Source organism: Myxocyprinus asiaticus, chromosome 6 (genome assembly GCF_019703515.2).
Source record: "Myxocyprinus asiaticus isolate MX2 ecotype Aquarium Trade chromosome 6, UBuf_Myxa_2, whole genome shotgun sequence".
NCBI classification, from domain to species: Eukaryota; Metazoa; Chordata; class Actinopteri; order Cypriniformes; family Catostomidae; genus Myxocyprinus; species Myxocyprinus asiaticus.
Window position 1 is genome coordinate 35,114,395 of NC_059349.1, and position 19,455 is coordinate 35,133,849.

The following is a 19,455-nucleotide window of genomic DNA, read 5'->3' on the forward strand; positions in this document are numbered from 1 at the left end:
TGCGATCGTCTCCCTCAAATCCCTACCCTACAGTATCTACAAAACTACCTCAGTGACTAACAAGAGATTTATGAAAATACACCAATTTCAGCCTTGTTTTCTTTAAAATGTTTTGGATTTGTTGGAATGAGGATTTTATCTTTTGTTTCGTCACTGCCTGAGAGAAGAAAATTTGCTTTTTTCCTCTTATTTTAAGTTCTTTTATTGGTGAGTATAAAATCATGTTTGCAAGTGACTGGAACTCAACTGAGGCATTAAATGGTTCCATTGGAAACTCCTCTACGGAGGACACAGAGGAAGGGGAGCACCCTTTCCTGACAGACGCTTGGCTCGTGCCCCTTTTCTTCTCCCTCATCATGTTGGTGGGACTGATCGGGAACTCTCTGGTCATCTATGTTATCTCCAAACACAGACAGATGAGGACTGCCACTAACTTTTACATTGGTGAGTTTCAGTGTCTACACTTGTAATGCTCAGCATGTTTTCCAAATTATATTTTAGCAACTAGTATGGATATTTAATATGCTCAGAGTAGAGTACTGTGAAAATAATCAAATTCTGCACTGCGATGGCAGGAATTGCTAAGCAGCTATTGACAGTGAATTAGTATTATTCAAGTTGGAGTGGTTTATTCCTTTGAGGATTTCGGCACATTTTGGAGGGATTTTGCACTTTATAAAATGTATATAACTTTATTACTATTTGCACTTCTGGTTAGATGCTAAGTGTATTTCATTGGCTTCATATTTGTACTTGTATTTGTATTGGCTTTGTCTGCACAGTGACAATTAATACATTTAATCCAATCTAATCTAACAAGGACCACTTGAGCAAGATTGTAAGGTTAGGCATTGTCTTAACATTTCTCAGACCATAACTTGAATGACTACAGTACTTAGTTGAATTCCTCATGAGCACATTTGACCGGTAAAAACTGAATTCTGATTTTCATTCTGATTACTAATCAAAAAAGAACACACGCACACACAAACACACACACACACACACACACACACACACACACACACACACACACACACACACACACGTGTTGGTGCAGCTATCATTATGAGGACTCTCCATAGACATAATGATTTTTATACTGTACAAACTACAGATTATATCCCCTAACCCTACCCCTAAACCTAACCCTCACAAAAAACTTTCTGCATTTTTACATTTTCAATAAAACATCATTTAGTATGTTTTTTAAGCAATTTGAATTATGGGGACACTAGAAATGTCCTTATAAACCACATTTATAGCATAATACCCTTGTAATTACCAGTTTGTAACCTAAAAAAAAGTCTTCATAAACCACTTAAACCTGCCCACACACACACACACACACACACACACAAAAGTATCTTTATCTGTATAATGTCCTGTATTTGTAGTTAAAAATCCATGGTAACACTTTACAATAAGGTTCCATTTGTTAACATTAGTAAATGCATTAGGTATCATGAACTAACAATTAACATTTTTTTTTTTTTTTTTTCAGTAATCTTGGTTAATGTTGATGATAAAAACACAATTGTTCATTGTTAGTTCATAGTAGTTCATATTGCATTAATTAATATTAACATATACAACTTTGAGTTGTAAATTGTCTTAAAATGTGTTAGTAAATATAGAAAATAACATTAACCAAGATTAACAAATGCTGTAAATGTCTTGATCATTGTTTTTTATGTAAACAAATATAGTTAACAGTTTGTTAACAAATGGAACCTTATTGTAAAGTATTACCAAATGCATTTATACTTTTCAGACTGTTTGCAATCACAAGTGATTTTCATTCATCCGAAAATGAGGACTGATTAACATCCAGCAAGACTGAATGTTTCTCTCCAAGCTTGTATTTCATTATATTTCACAAATGAATCCACTCTTTCGCACCACTACACCTTTTCATACAGTTTCAACCACCAACCATCAACCATCTCAATTATCCTTAAAACATTGTTGTATCTTCACAACATTTCAAGCACTGACAGAATCCCTGAAGCCTACCTCACCAACACAGGACATACAGTAACAGTAATAGAAATGGTGCTCAATATGTCCTCATATTGCACATTCAATATATAACATGCAGATCTTTTTACATACCTTGGATTCATAACACATACTGTATATTTTTTCCTCAGCTAACTTGGCTGCAACTGACATCATTTTCCTGCTGTGCTGTGTGCCGTTCACTGCTACATTGTACCCTCTGCCCGGTTGGATATTTGGAGACTTTATGTGCAAATTTGTTGCTTTTCTCCAACAGGTAAGAAAAGCACTGGAGTAAATAACAGTACACAAAATAAGGTAACACTTTACAATAAGGTTCCATTTGTTAACATTAGTTAATGCGTTGAACAATATATTTTTACAGCATTTATTATTCTTAGTTAATGTTCATTTATAAAAAATGAAATTGTTCATTGTTAGGTCATGTTAGTTCATAATGAATAATTTTAATGTATACAACTTTTAATTAAAAAAAATTCTTATAGGCCTGTATGTTGAAATTAACATTAACCAACATTAATAAATGCTGTAAAAGTATTGTTCATTGTTGGTCCATGTTAAATAATGTAGTTAACTAATGTTAACTAACGAACCTTATTGTAAAGTGTTACCCAAAATAACTAGTGCACTTTGCATGAATATTATATTTCATGTTTAGTGTGGTGTGCAAATATGTCACTGCTGCATCATTTCAAAATGCCTTCTGAGGACAATGGTTGTACTGAAACAGAAGTAAGAGGAATAAAAAGTCCCAATGATAAAAGCTGTTAGAATTCTGGACTTGAATATGGTACCTAGCGGTGTCACTCAGTAGCAATAAATGGATTTGTACACTGATTAATACCTGTACAATAGTCCCTGTTCTTAGGTGAAAATTAATACAGTGAGCGGCCTCACTGCAGCAATACATCAACAGGTAATCCACTGTGAATAAATATCTCCATTTAAAAACACCCATACAGAATTTACATCAGAACAGAAAGACGGCATTTAATAGAAAATTATCTGCCCATTCCAAGGAATAAAGGTGGCCAGGGCTAGTTGTCACACAGGGAAATTGTCACAAAGACTATCTTAGAAATGAGTCAAGGTTTTGAGTAAAAAGTCCATTTACACAAATGTATTTTTTCTTGCAGTGGTTTTGTATGTTGGTTTCAAACACCTAGTTTAAGTCATTTGGACAAGTTGACACATTTTTGTTGGTTACCTTTTATATTTTTGCTGTTTCATGAATCATTTTGTGTGTTATTGTTTCATTTTTGCTGAAAATCCAATAGGCTGTTTAATGGCAGGTTCCAGTGTGACAACATGCCCCGCTATTATGGTATGTTGTCACAAAAGTTCACTTTGTCTTTGATGAACAATGTCTTTTTCGGGGGCAATAATAACAGTGGAAATGTTCAATAGCTTTTTGTAGCCAAGATTTAAAGTTATCTAAATATTCTAAGTAGAATTAGATTTTCAAAAATAACTCAGAAATATCCATTTAAGTAAAAACTGTAACAACTAGCCCCATTTGGGTTTACATGATAGAAGAACATTTTTTGTGGCAATTCAGGATTTATGATTCAACCCTCATTTTTTGTAGACAACAGAAGAAATGAGTCAGTCTTTGTTCACTGCCTCATAAAAGGCTGGCTTGGCCAAAAATAAAAAGTAGGATGCATTTTTAGTATGATTATAAAAGCTGGTATGAAGCATATGAAGTCTAATTAGTTTCTTTATTCCTATTGCAGATGTGCTTATCAACATTACAATGCTAGATGTCATTAAAATTATACTTTGTGGACATGAAAATATCTCCTTTACAAATCTTCATTCTTTGTTGTGTTTCATTTAGCAGTACAAATGAACAGCGTTCACCAACACCAAACAACAGCTTTCATTTGTAATCATTGTGGGAGGAAAAATTACATAAATTCAACTGTGGTTTTGGTCTTTCCTAATCCCGTCCTCTTTGTTCTGGTTTGGTCCAAAAGCTGATGTGCTGCTTATCGAGCCGTACGCACAGGCCTGCAAACACCCCCTCAAAGGATGGCCTAAGCACACCCTTTCAGTTTAATCATTAGAAACCCTCCACAAAGGATGATGGAACAAGTCTTTGTTCACACCTGTTGCATCAAATAGCTAAGGGATAGCTAAGCTTGCATGAGAAACATTCAGTACAATGGCTTTATTCTCAAAAGCTTCTTCTCCTACCTGATTCTTTAATTTAAGATGAGCATTCAGGTACTTCAGTTTAATTAATTCACCAGACAGACACCAAGTGAACTGAGTAATTTTTTTGCCTGTCTAGAATTAATTCAACACGCAATGAGAGGCATGTATTACAAGCATTATGAGGTGTCTTTGATGTGCTAGGTTTCCTTAAATCCAGTTATGTGTGTTTTGTTGGTACTTGTGGTAAATGTTCACATGACAATTTACACAAGGCTCCAAACTTCGAAACCCTGCAGAGTGTGCAAAAACAACATCCTTTTCTGATCGTATGTGGATTCAGTTCTTAGAATAAGGCAGACAATATATTATTTGTAGCTTTCTATACAATGTTAAAGGCTATATTTGTTAGCATTTCTTGTAAATATACCCTAACCACATAAAAAAACATTCACAAGGCATGTAATCATGTATTTATTGGATTTACTGTATGTTTCATCTGTCAAAGCATTTCTTACTGTTTTTTTAAGCTGTAGAAACATTATGTGGCCCCTCTCTTAAGCTCCCAAGGGAACGTTCCTCAATGACATCATATCCACCTTTTCACTCACAAGAGTATGAATGTAACACATCATAAGAAACATTGTTCATTGGTTTGTTTATTTTTCTCTGTGAGAGTAAAAGCCATATGTTATTATACGAGCCAACATGTATAATTTCTTACAATCATACTATTCATACTATTATTACAACTTGTCATGGCAATGTGTAGGTGACTGTACAGGCGACATGCATTACTCTCACGGCGATGAGTGGAGACCGTTGCTATGTGACTGTGTACCCTCTGAAATCCCTTCACCATCGGACCCCTCGTGTTGCAATGATTGTCAGCATTTGCATCTGGATCGGTAAGTCACTTAATAGAGTAGAACTATACATTTTTAAATAAGGGCTGACACGAAGGGCGTAGCCAGGAAATTACTTTTGGGTGGGCCTCAATAAAAATGGATGGACCAAGTTTTCGCCCAAATATTGTATTTATTTTTTTTTGCAAATTTTCCTTGACAACAGAGAAGCTGTGCATTCAAACAGTTTGTTCACAATTTCAGAAATCAGAATGTATGCATTTTTAAAACTATTTTATAAATATATATTTAAAGTCAAAGAATAATCTCTAATATTCTGGGTGGGCCTGGGTCTAATTTGGATGGGCACAGGCCCACCCCAGCCCACTCTTGGTTACGCCATTGTCTGACACACTCCCTAATTTATGCTTTTCATAACAAATACAGGCTGTATTTTATTTATTAAGTTATATTAAAGGAGTCAAATACATGTTAAGCTCAATAAATAGCATGTGTAACATAATGTCGACAATTTTTTCTCAAAAATCTGGGTTACAGTGAGGCACTTGGAATGGAAGTGAATAGGGCCATCCATAAATGTATGAATACTCACAGTTTCACAAGTATAGCCACAGGACACAAAAATGTGTGTTAACATGATTTAAGTGTGATAAAATCCCTTGCTCACTTTTTCTGTGTGAAGTTATTTTTAATTTTACAATTCTGTTGCCATGACAATATAACGCCGTAAACCCTGTATGCTCAGTAAATGGCGATTTAAATTACTTTATAGCTCAATACATATACAGTACAAGTTTTAACAGAATAATTAATGTAAGTGATTTTATAAAATTATAAGCTTCACATTTCTGCCTTAAACCCTCAAAATATTGGCCCCATTCACTTCCACTTTAAGTGCCTCACTGTTACCTTGATTTTTTTAAAGAAAAGAAGGGATGAGTTGAAATTATTTTTTGTGGTAATCAACACTATGCCAAAAATACTGTCTATTGAGCTCAATTTGTGTTAAACCCGGAATATTCCTTAAGGCCAGAATATAAAAATCATTTTCTGTGGTTGACAGCTAGTCACAGATGTTAACCACAGAAAATATATTTTTAACTCATCACTTAGTTTATAAAACCATGGGAAAACCTGTTTACAGTAAAGCAAATAGAAGTCTATGGGGCAAGTCTATACAGATCTGTGGAACATTTTTTTTTAAAGCTGAAGTGCAAAATTTCTGCACCATTAGCATCACCAAACAGATTTGCAGAAATATTTTCAAACAGGTTTCCAGAACACTGTCCCAGTCATCCATTGGTTTGACAAACAGATAATCCTGCCGCAAACTCAGCCCATTGGTTGAGCCAGAATTTGAACCATCTAGAAAATGTGTCCCACTTCTACAGGATGATTCACATTTTACAGCTCAAAAATCAACCCTTTTTTAAAATTAAGAATTAATATAAATGCTTTAAAAAAATTATGAACTTTTTAATGCACTTTTTTTTTTTTTAAAACACTCTGGTCAACATGAACCTTGGGCTTCCATTATATAAGTGCATTACTGTGGTAACTGCTGTGGCAGAGCTTAAGTGTAATTTAACCCAGAGAATTCCTTTAAGTTTAAAAAACAAACAAAAACAAATGAGCACTTAATGAATGCCTTTCTTTTTTTCAATTAGGTTCCTTCATTCTTTCCATACCAATCTTCCTGTACCAGCGACTTGAAGATGGCTATTGGTATGGACCAAGAAAATACTGCATGGAGAGGTTCCCATCAAAGAACCACGAGAAGGCTTTCATCCTTTATCAGTTCCTAGCTGTGTATCTACTACCTGTCCTTACCATCTCCTTTTGTTATTCCTTCATGTTGAAGAGAGTGGGACAGGCCTCTGTGGAACCAGTGGATAACAACCATCAGGTATGATAATCAGGTTTTTTTTTTTTTACACTGCAGGACCAATTATTTATGCCTGTTACACCATGTACAGTAAATTTAGGTGGGAGCACTTTAAAACTGAAAGCTATAAGCAATGACATGCCACTGAAGGTATGAAAGGCTGTATGTGCTTTGATCTATAATTTAGATGTCTATGCTCTTGAGAGGTCATGTACTGTAATATGTTGGCTTATTTCTCCATAGCAACAGTTAAGAAATAAAGTAGTTGGACTGTAACCTTTATTTAAACAGGTATATATGTATTTACTGTATATACTGTATACACATACAGTATATATATATATATATACTGTATATTGATCAGCCACAACATTAAAACCACTGACAGGTGAAGTGAATAACATCGATTATCTCGTTACAATGGCACCTGTCAAGGGGTGGAATATATTAGGCAGCAAGTGAACAGTCAGTTCTTGAATTTCATGTGTTGGAAGCAGGAAAAATTGGCATTCCACTACAGATTACAGAATACATGCTGTAAAATATAATTTGTAACATATTTTGTTAGATTACTCAAGGTCAGTAATGTATTCTAAATACTTTGGATTACTACTTCAGTACTGGTAGTTCCACTTCTATCACTCACTCGACGTTGTGTCGATGTAGTGACACTAGGGGTCACCCTTGGGAGCCCCAAACACCTCAGATCTTTGAAAAAAGGCCAATGAGAATTGGCGAGCGGAATTTGCATGCCACTTCCCCGGACATACGGGTATAAAAGGAGCTGGTTCATAACCACTCATTCAGATTTTTTCTTCAGAGCCGAGCGGTTGTGTGTCAGCAAGTAGTCTTCCACTACCGGTCCATTCACCTCCCAAGAAGCATTTGCTGTTGGATATACGGCGCATTCCAGCGGCTTTTCTCTCCTTCGCACAGATCTGTGCAGATTACGGCCCTGGGCGCTTCAACAGCGCTAAGAGAGTTTATATTCCTGCAAAGAGTATATTTTCTCTATTAGAGCAAACACATTGACGTGAACGTCTTTTTAAAGACGTGTCTTTTTCAAGATGTCTTTCCGCCTTTGTGTGATTCCTAGATGCGGTCGCTATCTCTCTACTTCCGACGGCCACGGGTGCTGCCTCACGTGTCTGGGTCGTAATCACACTGAGGCAGCGTTCGTGGATGGTTCATGTTCTCATTGCGAGAATATGACCATAGCAACATTGCGGTCGCGGCTTTCCTTCTTCCGGGGGAAAGCCACTCTAGCCGCCCCCCGCCCCGTGCCTTCTACCTCCGGGTATGAGGCCGGCCTGGCTGGAGTTGGAGGCAATTTGGGGGCTTCAATGGGCATGGCTCCGCCGGGTAAATCCCCGTGGACCTCCCATTCACCAGCATGCTCATTTGCCCCCGGTGAGTTCCGAGAGGAGACCAGCTCACCCCAGGGCCAGATTAGTGTCCCTTTCAGAGCTCCGGTGTGGGATGAGTGCTCGATCGCTGCATCGGAAAGCGTACTGGCAATGTCAGATGGCGAGGACTCAACTGGGCTACCACCTTCGGGTCAGCCCGCCCAGTCTGAGGCTGATGGCGAGATGACCACCATGCTTGCCCGGGCTGCCGCGTGTGTCGGGTTGGAGTGGAACCTTCCACCTTCCACCCTCCCCTGAGCCCTCGCAGCTAGATGATTGGTTCCTGGGTTCGGGTCGCCCCTTAAGCGCCCCTGAGATGGACGACCCAGGGAGCGAGATGTCTGCTGCAAACCCAGAGCTGGTATCCAGACCACTCCATCCCCCTGTGGAGGGCCTGGAGGTAAATCCTTGGTTTCCTTTTCTTTTATGCTTGCCACACCCCAAACGGGCTGCGGTACCCACATTCTCAATAAAAGAGCATTTTCCTCACTCCCTGGGTCACATAGCCAGTGTTTACAACTGCCGTTATCACAGCAACTGGGCACTGAGCACCTGCGACTTAGACGCCACGAAGACCCCCCCCTTCGCATGTCTGGTTGCACCACACTCACACCCATGGCCAGGTGGTTGTGACAGACTACAAGGACGGTCAAAAAGTCCCTCCTCCCCCGCCGCCAACCCCCCCGACGCCAGGTACATGGAGCAAGGTAAGTGCTTCGAGGGTCCCCTCAGTGCAGCCATGAGTTTGAGACGAAGCGAGGCTCCTCGACATGGCATCCCCTGCTCCCTCCCGCCGAGGCCCCACCCACAGGTACGTTAAACATGATCGTCCCTTTAGGCTTTTGCCATTGATCCGGGGCAAGCATGTGTTGGTCTGGACGGACAACACAGCAACAGTAGCGTATATAAATCACCAAGGCGGCTTACGCTCACGTCGCATGTTGCAACTCGCCCGCCGTCTCCTCCTATGGAGTCAGTGGCGACTGAGGTCGCTGCGGGCCACTCACATCCCGGGCAACCTCAATGCCACAGCAGACGCGCTGTCACGGCAGGTGATGCTCAGAGGAGGGTGGAGACTCCACCCCTAGGTGATCCAGCTGATTTGGAGTCGGTTCGGCAAAGCACAAGTAGACCTATTTGCCTCCCAAGAAACCTCCCACTGCCCGCTCTGGTATTCTCAGATGGGGGCCCCCCTTGGCCCAGACGCGCTGGCACATAGCTGGCCCCGGGGACTGCGCAAGTATGCATTCCCCCAGTGAGCCTACTTGCACAGACGCTGTGCAAGGTCAGGGAGGACGAGGAGCAGGTCATCCTTGTGGCCCTGTAATGGCCCACCCAGACTTGGTTCACAGACCTCATGCTCCTCGCGACAGCCCCTCCCTGGTGAATTCTCCTGAGGAAGGACCTTCTGGCACCCGCGCCCAGACCTCTGGAACCTCCACGTCTGGCTCTTGGACAGGACGCAGAAGACCTAAGTGGCCTACCACCAGCAGTGGTAGACACGATCACTCAGGCCAGAGCTCCCTCCTCGAGGCAGCTTTATACACTGAAGTGGTGTCGGTTCACGAATTGGTGTTCTTCCTGAGCTGAAGACCCTCAGGGATGTGCAGTCAGGTCAGTGCTTTCCTTCCTGCAGGAGAGGCTGGAGGAATGGCTGTCCCCCTCCATTTTGAAGGTGTATGTGGCCGCCATAGCGGCACACCATGATACACTGGATGGTAAGTCCTTAGGGAAGCATGACCTGATCATCAGGTTCCTGAGAGGTGCCCGGAAGCTGAATTCTCCTAGGCCACGACTGTTCCCCTCATGGGATCTCTCCATGGTCCTCCTGGGCCTTCACGGAGCCCCCTTTGAGCCGCTAGAGTCAGTTGAGTTGAAAGCCCTCTCCTTTAAGATGGCCCTCCTGATTGTGCTCACCTCCATCAAGAGGGTCAGGGACCTGCAAGCATTCTCTGTCAGCGATACCTGCCTGGAGTTTGGTCCAGGTGACTCTCACGTAACCCTGAGACCCCGGCCGGGCTATGTGCCTAAGGTTCCCACAACCCCCTTCAGGGATCAGGTGGTGAACCTGCAAGCACTGCCTCAGGAGGATGCAGACCCAGCCCTGTCGTTGCTGTGTCCGGTGCATAATTTGTGCATCTACTTGGATCACACGCAGAGCTTTAGACGCTCTGAGCAACTCTTTGTCTGCTTTGCCGGACAGCGGAAAGGGAACACTGTCTCCAAACAGAAGCTTGCCCACTGGATCGTGGATGCCATCGCTATGGCATACCAGGCCCAGGGCATGCCCGCCCCTTCGGGAATACAAGCACACTCCACAAGGAGTCTGGCATCCTCGTGGGCACTGGCCATGGCACCTCTCTAGCAGACATATGCAGGGCAGTGGGCTGGGCGACACCCAATACCTTCACAAGATTTTGCAATCTCCAGGTTGAGCCAGTTTCGTCCCGTTTTCTGTCAGGTATGAAAAGGTACGTTCAGGAATGCGGACAGCTGGCCGGGTGTATCGCTTGCGTATAGCGCCTTTCTCCTCCAAAGAGGCGAAGATGTGCGCTTCTTTTCCCATGCGAGTTCACGAACCCGTGAACCCTGGATGTCCTTCCTTCCTAGCCCTGTGGCTCACGAATTCAGCGGAGGAATTCACAGCCGGAACCAGTGTGTGTGCTAATATGCCCTTATTGAGGTAGGTGCTCCACAGGAGCCAGTTACTCCGGTAACCCCCTGTGATGTATTTTCCGCAGTATGGTCTCCTTGTCGGCAGACCTGCGTCTCCCTTCGACAGAGCCCTCTCTGTCCTGGTCACCATGTTTGTAGAGCTCCTCCCCTTTCAGGCAGGACCTACCACCGTGCCTCTTCCATGTGTGGCTCTGAGCCCACATGACGTGCTTGCCACATGTTACCTCCCCTCCGGGCAGGATGTGGTCTCCACGGGGTCTTATCCCCCTGAAAGAATAGGATAAGAAATGAACACCTTCCCTGGCGCATATATTGAGCATTAAAATGGCCCCAGCCGAATAACTGAATACTCTGTGGAGAGAAAACATAGAGAGAAAAGCTCCCATACTAGATACTCATACTATACAATGTTTTTTGGGGCGTTGGGGAAGGCTACATGCAGACCGGTGCACCTGCTACTACGCACGCAGCAGCTTGCTTGCACCTGCACCAGCAGTCCACGTAACATGGTTCAGCTGGTTGTGACGTTTCGTATAGGGTCCCCTAGTGTCACTACATCGACACAACTTTGAGTGAGTGACAGAAGGGGAACGTCTCGGTTACTGTCGTAACCTCCGTTCCCTGATGGAGGGAATTAGACGTTGTGTCCCCCCTGCCACAATGCTGTACTACCCGCTGAAATGGCCGGGACCCTGTCTCGGCTCCTCAGCACAAAACCTGAATGAGTGGTTGCGAGCCAGCTCCTTTTATACCTGTATGTTCGGGAGAGTGGCTTGCAAATTCCACTCTCCAATTCTCATTGGCCTTTTCTGAAAGATCTGAGGTGTTTGGGGCTCCGAAGGGACCCCTAGTGTCACTACATCGACACAACGTTTCGTTCCCTCCATCAGGGAACAGAGGTTACGACAGTAACCGAGATGATTTTTTCACTTGTTTTGACTATAAAAGTACAGTAAGACAAAATACACATGTTAAAAATACATTCTCTGAAAAACCTAAATATCTTTTGCAGTGTTGTTTCTAAAACAAGATAAATCAAATTGATCTTGTTTTAAGGATTTTTAGATATTTTTACTGGAAAACATAAAAACAAATATTATCAAGACTATGATTTTTGCCCTAATATCAAAGGTCTTACTAGACCTATATGTATATGTATATTGTATATGTTTTTTTGCTGCACATTGTTTAGATTAACCACTTTTCAAACAGTGCCACACATTCTTTATTAGACTGAGATTTGCAGTGCTTCCCTGTATTTTGCACAATCATTTCTTCATTCTATTTTGAAAATAAACCCAGTCCCTGATGATGAAAAGCAGCCCCAAAGCATGATGTGCGGCTGCTACCAACACCACACTTTACTGTAGGTAGCTATAGTGATTATTTCAGGCGTTGGCAGTGTTAGATTCGTGCCAGAGATTTGCTTTGAATTTTGGCCTAAAAGCTCTTATCTTGGTCTCATCTCAGAAAAAATAAAATAAAAAATAAATAAATCCTCGCATTACAGGTGAGTCATCGTATTGGTTGTTGGCCAAAAGATGTGCTCAGAGATGTTCACAAGTCGCTTTCTTTCTTAGTGAGTTTTGGAAAAACACATTTCCTTGGCAGTACCTGGGTGGTTAGATATGACATTTACCTCCATATATTTGAACCAACAGTGCCCATTGTGGCATCCAAACACTTGGATATTTATTTTGTATGCTTTTCTAATTCATGCATTCATTTTACACTATCTTCCTTGTCAATTTATGTTCACTTGAACTTCTTTAAAGGTAAAACTGAAGACAAGTTAGTCTTTAGGATTTAATTTAACAGCTGTCCTTCAGATTCTCAACCTGAACAATGATCCTTTAACTGTGGGGTTTTTATCCAATATTTATTTTAATTATTCAAAGGTAGGCTAGATTGTACATGTGTAGTCAGTTGTAATGCTTTTGTAGTAAGATTTGTATTATTATTATTATTATTATTGAACTAATGTTTCTCAACTGGTGGGTCGCGGGTCTATTCGGACTGGGTCACAGATACCAGGGAAAGAACATGCCATGGTTCTCCCACTGAACATTTTTCGGCGGCCACTCAAGTGAAATTTAAGGCTGCTGATGCAAATTCTCATCTGCACTGCAATCCATGGTCTTACCTGTGCTTATATGGCATTGCACTGTAAATATAAGGGCAAGTATATAAAGGGCTTTAAAGTCTGGACCTCCAAGACTTGGGGACAAGTCCTCCTGTGTAATATATGTTCTGTTTGAAATTAGGACAAACTGGATAAGAAATAAAATGGGCTCATATAAATAAATAGGCTCTTCAATTTTGAAAAGGGGGGAAAGAAAACTTCCTGTATCTTTTGTTATCTACATCAACAACAAAAATAATGTCACTTGATACATGCCCTTATACTTGAAAACCATAAACAAAACTATGCAAGATAAAAGAAAATCTGACCCAGGACACATTAAATACAGGTTTTGTTTTTTTGCTATGGTGGGTCACCACTTGATGTTCAATGTCAAATCTGGGTCCCGAAGCAAAACCAGCTGAGAACCACTGGTTTAATCTTCTGCCACAAAGGCATTGAATACTTATGCAAACAGCATATTACAGTTTTTTAATGCCAAATAAATGTGGTCTCAGAGCACAGAAATCAAGAATAACTACATTTCAGTGTAAGATTTATGATGACTACTTTTGCACAGCACTGTAAATTTAGCCATGAATTTAGAATGAACAATGTAACAAATTATCAAACCAAGTGGCATGTATTTTAAAGAAAGAAGAAAGACAAGCAAACACCTCACCCAAAACATTCACAAATAAAGTTTGCTAGGTTTCAAATGATAAAACCATAGATACTGTATATTGTTCACAATTAAGACAGGAAGTATTTTAACACTTTCTAATTGTCAAACTTTGTGAAACATGTCCATAGTTCCATAGTTATTGTGATGAACTACAACTGTGGTTACTCTGCTAGCCTCAGAGGAGAACTGACGTCATACATCCACTAAAAACACCTTTTGCAAATATAATTGCAAAAAAGTAAAGTTGAAATGGTCTGGCATAATTTATTTGCATATTTGGTATCAAATGCAATGAAATTCTGACATTTGTGTGACATAAAGGGATAGTTTTTTAGAAGAATATTTCAGCTCTGTAGGTCCTCACAATGCAAGTGAATGGGTATCAAAAATGTTAAGCTTCAAATAGCACATAAAGGCAGCATAAAAGCAATCCCTAAGACTCCAGTGGTTAAATATATATCTTCAGTAGCGATATAAGTGTGGGTGAGAAACAGATCAGTATTTAAGTCCATACCCATTCACTTGCATTGTTAGGACCTACAGAGCTGAAATATTCTTCTAAAAACCTTTGTTTCTGTTAAGCAGAAGAAAGTAAGTCATACACATCTGGGATGGCATAAAGGTGAGTAAATGATGAGAGAATCTTCATTTTTGGGTGAACTATCCCTTAAAGAGTCCAAAATTATCCAAATACTTTTCGTGGCCACAGTAAAGGCTATCCTTTTAAAAATATCATTCGAATAGTACTTTTAATGAAAGCACATATCCAACCAAATTGCATGCTATAATCCTATGAAAACTATGTCTATTTTCAGGTCCACTTGCTCTCAGAAAGAACTATCTCCATTAGGAGCAAGATTTCCAAAATGGTAGTGGTCATTGTTGTACTTTTCACCATCTGCTGGGGTCCCATTCAGATATTTGTCCTCTTCCAGTCATTCTATCCCAACTTCAAGGCCAACTATACAACATATAAGATCAAGACATGGGCTAACTGCATGTCCTATGCCAACTCCTCTATCAACCCCATTGTTTATGGTTTTATGGGAGCCAGCTTCCGCAAGTCTTTCAGGAAGACCTTCCCCTTCCTCTTCAGACACAAAGTGAGAGACAGCAGTGTCACCTCCCGCACAGCCAATGCAGAAATCAAGTTTGTTGCGACTGAGGAGAGCAAAACTGAAAGGAAATGAATGCAGAGGGCACAAAGTCTGCAAAGTTTTCTATGCACCTCAACTCATGCCCACTGTCTCATCATCAAAGCACAGGCTTCCCCTGCATTGACGAGATTACAGGAGTAATATTCACTGTTCACTGAATTGTGAAAAAAATTATTCCTAATATGGTGCGACCAAGCATTTAGAGGGGAAGTTGGCTCTTATCTGCAGAATACAAAAGTTTTCATGAATTATTCTGGATCTGATTATAGCTGGAGAGAAGTGGTATTATTTGATATGTACTGTAGGGCCTTTTGGTCCAATTTGTATTCGTGGTCCTGTGTGCTTGGAGAGCTTGCATTTTAGGAGGGCATTTTAAGTCTTTCTTAACAGGACAGTAGAAGCAGATAGGAAAATTGGAGAAAGGGGGTACAAAATCAATATTTCACCCAGGCCGAATTCAAACCTGGGTCCCTGTGAGCCAGCCAACAGCTCTTAAAAGTCATAAGCAAGTGCACTACCTTCTGCACCACAGGTCCAATGAGAGCCTGGAATGCAATCGTGGATGGAAAGCCAATTTAAAGCCAATTTAAAAGGCCATAAATTGAACTGCGAGTAATTCAGATTAAAGGGGGAACCAAGTGGATGTTCTGCCAGCAGCAATGTGTGGGAGCTTGCCTGAAAGGATGTTGACTAAATCAGTCATAGCAACTGTTGACTCATCCATTGTGTTAGACACATACACGACACCTCCCTGTGCACACTTCCTCAAGAAACAACCACTCCAAGCTTCCTCTCAAGAGTTGTATTTACATTTTCTGAACAGTGCACCACATGGCTCGACTTGCAGAGGTGTACTTAAAAGGTATAGACTGTCTCAAAGCGCACTACTTCTTGAGACATGAATGCTGTTTGCAGCACAGAAAAAATATATTATGCTGCACCTGCAATTGATTCTCATAGAATAGTCAACAAGGATTAGAAGACATGTGTGGTAGTATTGAAGACAAAGGGAAACATTGCATTAATATTACAATAATTGTCAGATTTATGAATGCATTAAAGATTTAGGGTTGTATCTTTCCCAAGCATTATAACATTTTCCGTGTGCTGAATTTTAAATGAACAACGTCCTTCTATAGGATATCTATAAATATGCCCATTATTTTGATATATTAAAGGAATATTCCAAGTTCAATACAAGTTAAACTCAATCAACAGTATTTATGGCATAAAGTCGATATTTGCTTTTTTAAAGAAAAGGAGGGGCAAGTCTAAATAGATTTTTTTGGTAATCAACAACATGCCACAAATGCTGTTGATTGAGCTTAACTTGTTTTGAACACGGAATATTCCTTTAATTGATGTAATAATGTTTTTTTTTTTTTGCTCAAAATGCCAATACAACACATTTAAGGAGTAGATTTATGTATCATATTAAGTGAGAAGGAATCCAAAAGGGAATTAACTCTGATTTTGTTTGCTATATTGCATGTGCTGCCATAAAGCTTGCTTAATTACTTTTGTCTTATTTGGAAATAGATGTCTTACCATTATAATTTGTGAAATGTTTTGACAAGCAGAGCTAAGTAGCTAAAAGCTTTTCTTGAAGTGCTGTCGGTTTAACCTTGGCATTAATAAATTATTCAGCATCCCTGAAGCATGGTCTTGTTAGCTCTGTGAATGCCTTAATGAATTCATTTTTGAATTTTAATCTAACTGTTTAAACAACCTTTCCTTTTTCATCTGCTTTCCTTACTATATGTATTTCTTTTTCAATACCTGTCTTTCACATTATTTTTAGTTCATTTATTTATTTATTATTACTGGTGTTGTAGTATAATCATAAAATAATGGGAAGATGCTAAAAGCATTTAATTATTGCTGAATGTAAAATTTCCTTCCCGTTTCAGAATCTTCCATTTCAGTGGATATTGCATTTAGCAATGTCTCTGTCAACAAATGCATAATTAGAGTTTTTAAATTGATCATCGTTAAAATGTATAGATTAGCAGAAATAAATTGGCCCCATCTATTAATAACTCTTCAACTTGCTACGATGACATCAAAATTGATATTTTATATTCTGTGCATAATGCATCTTTAATTACCATGCACACTGTTTTGCTCGAAGAAACAGCAAGGCAAAATCGAGCAGTTGGACTGATGGACTAATAGCATGGAAATAACCCCACGATGCAACCTACACAGGCACCCAATTATTATGTTCATTGCTAAGAAAGGGGGCATAAAGTGCGTAATCAGTCTTGCTATTTTGAGGCACCAAACCAACACATGTTAGCCAAAGGCCAGCAAAAGGAAACATAATTAAAATAATGTTTCATTCACTTTTATGCAGTTATGTAATGAGTCACTCCTATTATATCACCATCCTAAAGAAAAAATATTTTTTATGTTTGTGTCTGTTTTAAGCTATGTAAATAGTTTAACGTTTCTTTAGATATTACACGCTCTTATATTCAATGCGTAAACTCAATGTTCAACATTGCTAAAGGCACAGAGAGCTACTATAGCCACTCTCCAGTGCACTCAGTAGTCACTGAAGTGTGGATTGTGTTTGAATGTGAAAAAATGTGTAGTCACATCTGCTGAGAAAATATTGCTTGCATTCTCGTGATGAGCAGCTTGCAATTAGCTTTTCAGATTTCTACACCACACTTCCACAATATTTACGGTATGGAGAAATTGAATTATTATTATTATTTAAATAACTGTATATAATTGTTATTATTTGTCACACATGTTTAACAGTGTTATAAGGATCTAATTATTTATTTATATACATATTTACAGTGTTGGGTAAGTTACTCAAAATTACTAAAACACTTTTCTGCTCAACGAATTCAAAATAATGTCTATATTGCCTTGTTTATTGTTGTACACAAGTCATATACTCAGCACCTCGCATTTCTCCCACAATGACTTTTTTGGGGGCGTACACTCTTCGGCTCTCATAGAAGAACAAACAGACATACATAATTCATATTTGAAAAGTATTCAACATAAACAGTGTTGTTTTAAAAATGTGTAACCCTAGTAATGTACTTAAAAGTAATTAACTGAAAGGCAGTAACTGTATTCTGAATTCAAGAATTTAAAAAGTAATCTGTTACTTTTTAACTAAAAAAATAAAATATTACAGTAACTAATTACTTTGCAATTGAATTAAACCTAACACTGCTTATTTATCAGAATATGGGCTTGATCTAGCCATTTCAAAAGCTGTCCTGAAGGGTACTTTATGTATTCTGTTTCACTCACATTCTCATCAGCACATAGGCTTTAGGATGACTGTTCACTGACAGAGCACTGTCTACAGCACTGGACTGCAGATAAATTCAAGAACATGCTCTCTAATTCCATTATGTGCCCTAAGGGGGCAGCAGAGAGTCAGAGTCACCTATCAACAAGACACAACAATGCAACAACCACACTGATGGAGATAATGAGGACAAACTACTGCATGCAGGACCTTTATTCACTTTAAGCGCTTTTATCCAGCAGAGAATGTTTTTAAAATGGTAGGATATGGCAAGAGAGTTTAAGATGTCTACTACTCTAACTGTGCAGTTACAGGATTGGACAGCAATCAGAGACAATTGATTCATCTTGTCTGGAAAATTTCAACCCACACTTGACACCAGGGGACTCGTGTGTATCACAGCACCCTGCAGAGTCTAATCAGAGCCATCGTTCTACTGTTTTGGTGCAGACATGGAGCATTTAAGTGAGTGGTTCTCCCCCATTCCTGACCCTATTCTCGCTCGCCCAAATAGGCAGACAGAGTGTGCTGGGGCGGCTGGAGTCATGTGCTGGCCTTGGTCTTTGAAGGGGAAAAATGTTGTCAGCGCAGTGCCACAGCAGTACGAGTACAAAGAGCCCATTCTACATGCTCTTTGTGTGTATGTAAGCATGTGTGCTCCATCACTCTGTGTCCCAACACGGGCAGGAAACCACTCTCAGCCTCTGGCACTGCATGGTCGGTGCTGAGGCGAGCCGTCTGGGACCCCTTACAGCAGTCTTAATGAAACCCAATTGTGCACCCAACTATAAATAAACTTGCCCATATGGTCTCAAGCACAACAATATGTACATATGGGGAGAAAGAGGTTTGTTTTTCTTGTGCAGGTTTATTTGAGGTAAAATTAATATTGTGCCCCCTGAAGGCCCATCGGTCCAATTTCTGACATGGGGAGTGCTGTGACCAGGTGCCTTTTTCACTGATTACTGCTGAAAAAAAAATTACAAAAAAATGTAAATGGTCTTTGCTAGTCACTCAACCAGGTCAGGCTGTTCTGTTGGCTGGTTTTAGATGGGGTTTAGGTAATTTTCAAGCTGGAAGACCGGCTTAGGCTGGTTTAAGTTTTTTTTTTTTTTTTTTTTTTTTCAGTAGGGTATAACTGCCTTTGTTATTATTAGTAGTGTTGAAACAGGTGCTAGAGGGGAAGCTAATTAACCTGC

General features: G+C 40.0%; 1 protein-coding gene across 1 annotated transcript; it reads left to right on the top strand.

The window, feature by feature from the left end:
- The first annotated feature begins 221 nt into the window (after positions 1 to 221).
- Positions 222 to 15,979, top strand: LOC127442147 (G-protein coupled receptor 54-like). The gene is made up of 5 exons (XM_051699992.1): positions 222 to 444; positions 2,154 to 2,278; positions 4,952 to 5,087; positions 6,713 to 6,951; positions 14,635 to 15,979. The coding sequence occupies exons 1-5, from the start codon at positions 222 to 224 to the stop codon at positions 15,007 to 15,009; spliced, it is 1,098 nt and encodes a 365-aa protein (XP_051555952.1). The 3' UTR covers positions 15,010 to 15,979.
- Positions 15,980 to 19,455: the final 3,476 nt, after the last annotated feature.

Excerpts from the sequence above, each read along its gene's own strand:
- LOC127442147 (XM_051699992.1), top strand. The coding sequence starts at position 222 with ATGTTTGCAAGTGACTGGAACTCAACTGAGGCATTAAATGGTTCCATT. Across the intron at positions 445-2,153 it reads TGCCACTAACTTTTACATTG|CTAACTTGGCTGCAACTGAC; the intron begins GTGAGTTTCAGT and ends TTTTTTCCTCAG. Across the intron at positions 5,088-6,712 it reads CAGCATTTGCATCTGGATCG|GTTCCTTCATTCTTTCCATA; the intron begins GTAAGTCACTTA and ends TTTTTCAATTAG.